At 36.1% G+C, this 4,853-nt stretch overlaps 1 protein-coding gene across 1 annotated transcript in view; it reads left to right on the top strand.

Annotated features, from left to right (window-relative positions):
* Positions 1-4,853, top strand: part of BDP1 (B double prime 1, subunit of RNA polymerase III transcription initiation factor IIIB) — a 94,064-nt gene that overhangs the window by 57,109 nt on the left and 32,102 nt on the right. Inside the window, exon 27 of the mRNA XM_012664491.1 lies at positions 4,355-4,391. Coding sequence (XP_012519945.1) covers positions 4,355-4,391 — 37 coding nt within the window. The remainder of the gene's footprint in view (positions 1-4,354; positions 4,392-4,853) is intronic.

Genomic DNA, 4,853 nt, shown 5'->3' with positions numbered 1-4,853 from the left:
AACAGACCTATGAACATAAGGTCTTCTATGCTAGGAAAGTATTACTCTTTGAAAATGGGGCTATATTTACAAATTTTATTTTCTATCCCAAAAATACGTATAAATGAAAACCTGCTCTTCAAATGCAGGGAGACATTTGCTTGACATTGTCATATGAAAATCAGTATCACCTCTTTAACACACAATTTGTATGTGTACATACATACACACTATATGTAAGTAGTCAATACTTTTCTACTTACATATATTCCTGTGGTGGAAAATTAGGAAACTGGAAAATTCCCCTGCTTTTCAGCCTTGGGAAGGTAAATACAACCTCTCTGAACAATTTTTTTAAAGATGAAATGTTTAGAAATATGTAAACAGAACAACTTCCTTTAGACATATACACATTTTGTTAGAATAACATAAGGACCCTGCCACATAAGTGACAGTGTATTTCTCAAAGAAAAAAAAAAAGAGATAACATTTGAATAAAAACACAAAATTGAAGAACAGTTAATATGATCAAAATTGTTGTGTACATGCTCCATGGAGAAATCAGAGATTCTCTCATGGAGAACAGATCCACAACCCATTTCAGTAACCTGTTTTTTTTCTCTATAGATTTGTATGTTATGGACATTTTGTAGAAATGGAATTATAAAATCTGGTCTTTTGTGTCTGGCTTCTTCTAATGTTTTCAGTATCCATCTGCGTTATAGTATGTATTAGTACTTCATTCCTTTTGGTAGCCAAATAATATTCCATACTGGTTATACTACATTTTGTTTATTCATTCATTTATGGGCATTTGGATTGTTTTCATCTTTTGTCTATTACAAAAAAAATACTGCTATAACGAATATACACTTGTATATACATATTCATATACAAGTGTTTCTGTGGCTGCTATATGTTTTCATTTTTATTGGGCATATTCCTAGAAGTATAACTGCTGGGTCATTTGAGGAACTGCCAAATTGTTTTCCTAAGCAGCTATTTCATTTTACATTCCTACCAACAGTGTGTGAGGTTTCCTATTCTTTCACATCCTTGCCAACGTTTGTTATTTGATTTTTGGGATCTAACTGTTCTAGTGAGTGTGAAGTGGTATCTCACTGTGGTTTTCATTTGTGTTTCCCTAGTGACTAGTGATGTTTTTTTTCTTTTCTTTTCTTTTTTTTTTTTTGAGACAGAGTATCACTCTGATGCCCGGACTAGAGTGTCGTGGCATCAGCCTAGCTCACAGCAACCTCAAATTCCTGGGTTCAAGCAATCCTACTGCCTCAGCCTCCTGAGTAGCTGGTACTACAGGCATGTGCTACCATGCCCAGCTAATTTTTCTATTTTTTGTAGAGACAGGGTCTCACTCTTACTCAGGCTGGTCTCGAACTCCTGAGCTCAAGTGATCCTCCTACCTTGACCTCCCAGAGTGCTAGGATTATAGGCACGAGCCACTGTGCCTGGCCTAATTGTCTTTTTTTAAGGAGTTGTAAGAATCGTTTATATTAGTATATTCTGAATACAAGTCCCTTATCAGAAATACGTTTTGCAATTATTTTCTCTCATTCTGTGGGTTGTCCTTTCACTTTCTTGGTGGTTTCCTTTAAAACATAGAAGTTTTAATTTTGATGAAGTCCAATTTATCTATTTTTTGTTGCTTATGCTTTTGATGTTATATGTAAGAATCCTTTGCCAAATCTAAGGTCCTGAAGATTTATGCCTATTTTTGTTCTAAGAGTTTTGTGGATTTTGCTTTTGCATTTACATCTGTGATACATTTTGAGTTAATTTTTGTATATAGTATGATAACCTCATTATCTAACTTCATTCTTTTTTGTGTGACTGTCCAGTTGTCCTATCACCATTTGTTTGAAAAGACTTTTCGTTTCCCAGTGAATGATCTTGGTACCTTTATCAAAAATCAGTTTACCATAAATGTGTAGGTTTATCTTTGGACTCTCAGTTCTGTTCTATTGATCTGTATGTCTATTCTGGTGCTGGTAATGCTGTATTGATCGTTGCTTTACAGTAAGTTTTGGAATTGAGAAATGTAAGTTCTACTTCCTTCTTTTTCTGGATTGTTTTGGCTATTGTGGGTCTCTTTCACTTCCATATGAATTTTAAAATCTTGTCAGTTTCTGCAAAGAAGTCATCTGGGATTCTGATTGGGATTGCATTGCATCTGCTTATCAGTTTGAGGGATGATGAAACCTTAACAATGTTGAGACTCCATCTATGAACATGGGATGTTTTCCCATTTATGTAGATCTTTATTTTCTTTCAACAATGTTTTGTAGTTTTTAGAGTATAAGGTTTGTCCTTCGTTAAATTTATTTCCAAATATGTTGTTGTTTTTGTTGCTATTGTCAATGGGATTATTTCTTAATTTCATTTTTGGATTGTGCACTGCAAGTGTATGGGAATATAATTGATTTTTATATATTAGTCTTGTATCCTGCAACCTTGCTGGACTCTTTCATTCTGATGGTTTTTTAGTGGATTCTTTAGGGTTTTCTATATGCAAGATCATGTCATCTGTAAATAGAGATAATTTCACTTCTTCCTTTCTGTGTTAGTTTTCTAGGACAGCTATAACAAAGTATAGATGCCTTTCAAGTTATGATGGGGTTACCTCCCAGTAAACGGCTGAGGCAGGAGGATCGCTTGAGTTCAGGAGTATGAGGTTACAGTGAGCTGTGATCATGCCATTGTACACTATCCATGGTGACAGAGTGAGGCTCTGTCTCACAACAGAAAACCACCAAAATTTATTGTCTCACAGTTCCAGAGTCTAGAAGTCCAAAATCAAGGTGTTAACCAGTGTTGATTCCTTGTGGAGGATATGAGGAAGAACCATACCATGCCTTTCCTTCTGCCTTCTGGTGGTTGCCAGCAGTCCTTGTTAGTCCTTGGCATATGGCAGCATAATTCCAACTAATGCCTCCTTTGCTACATTACATTCTTCCTGTGTGTATGTCTATGTCTTCTCTTCTTATAAGGACACCAGTCATACTGCATTAGGGTTAATCCTAACCCTAATCTGGCATGGGCTCATCTAAACTTGATTACATCTTTGAAGACCCTGTTTCCAAATAAAGTCACATTCACAGTATTGGGGATTTGGACTATAACATACCTTTCTGGGGGACGCAGTTCAATCTGCAGCACTTCTGATCTGGATGCCTTATCTTTCCTTTTCTTGCCTAATTATTGCCCTGCCTAGAACCTCTAGTTCGATGTTTAATAGAAGTGGTGAGAGTGAACATTTTTGTTTTATTCCTTAAGTATGATGTTAGCCATGGGTTTTTTATAGATGCTCTTTATCATGTTGAAGTTGTTATCTGTTCCTAGTTTGTTGAGTGTTTTTATCATGAAAGGGTGTTGGAATTTGTCATATGCTGTTTCTACATCTATTGAGATGTTCATGTGATTTTTTTTTTTATTGTATTGATTTTGGGCATTAAACTAAGCTTGAATCCCTGAATTAAATCCTACTTGGTCATGATAATATAATTTTTATATAATATGTTGTTGGCTTTAGTTTGCTAGTATTTTATTGATGATTTTTATTTCCATATTTATAGTAGACACTGGTCTGTAGTTTTCTTGTGATGTCAGTAGCTGAAGTCCTGCTCCCATGGGGAAGAATGCTCTCTAGCTGGGACCTGTAGGGAATGGGGGCCCTGTTTTCTTGTCTACAGCAGTCTGAGTCTCTGCCATGCTGAGCTGGGGGAAAGGAAGGAGAAAACAGTCTTGATTCACATGGACTCTAACTATTTTTAGCAAATTTTCATAGATTTTCTTGAATAGATGTTTCTTCATTTGCTTTTCGCTCTTAGGACCATTTCCAGAAGCTTTAAATGTTTTATTTTGTTTTTTAAAATCAGTTTCACTGTGAATGGGACAGTGGAGCTCCTCAGGCTGTCACTTTGGACATTGATCCCATAACTTCTTAATTTGTTAAAATTCATTTAAGTTTTCAGCCACCTAGTAGTGTGTATAAAACTTGCAATACCCTTCAGACCTTGGTTTCCATTGGGTAAAAACTTGCAGCAGATATGACTAGAGTTGAGGGATTTTGACAGTGAAGAAGTAGAGTAAAATGATAGATGTACATAGCAATATGATCAGAGTTAAAATTTGCATATAATAAAACAAAAGTAAAATCAGGGGCAAGAGACAAAGGAATTTGACTTTTCAGTTATTTCTGTTCTTATGAAATTTTATGAATAATTATAAATTAAGAAAAAACCAGTTTCGTCTATTGTGACTAAAAGTATAGAAAAACCTGTAGGACATAGCGCTTTTTGAAAAAGAACACGTGTTTTGGCAAATAACTTAAGATGTTACTTATCTTTTCTTCTTTTAGGAAATGACCACAGGTGAACATACTCAAGAGGAACCAGGTAACTTAACCAGAAAACTGCTAAAGCTACTTTATTAACACTAGTACAGTGATTTAGTAGTGGCGATAGTAAATGAGTCAGTTTACTGGAGAGTTGAACAAAAAGATTCAGCTGTTGAATAGTTCATCTCTATTAAAAATTTGGATTCTAGGAATGTTACTTTAGAAGGTGAGTTAAATGTTTGATAAAGAAGTATTTGTTGGCCGGGCACGGTGGCTCACACCTGTAATCCTAGCACTCTGGGAGGCCAAGGCAGGAGGATTGCTTGAGCTCAGGAGTTCGAGACCAGCCTGAGCAAGAGCGAGACTCTGTCTCTACTATAAGTAGAAAGAAATTAGCAAGTCAACTAAAAATAGAAATAAAAAATTAGCCGGGCGTGGCGGCTCGTGCTTGTAGTCCCAGCTGCTTGGGAGGCTGAGGCAGGAGGATCGCTTGAGCCCAGGAGTTTGAGGTCGCTGTGAG

Source organism: Propithecus coquereli, unplaced genomic scaffold (genome assembly GCF_000956105.1).
Source record: "Propithecus coquereli isolate 6110/MARCELLA unplaced genomic scaffold, Pcoq_1.0 Scaffold9, whole genome shotgun sequence".
Classification (NCBI taxonomy): domain Eukaryota; kingdom Metazoa; phylum Chordata; class Mammalia; order Primates; family Indriidae; genus Propithecus; species Propithecus coquereli.
The sequence above is the reverse complement of the archived record's forward strand: the minus strand, read 5'-3'. Positions and strand labels throughout refer to the sequence as shown.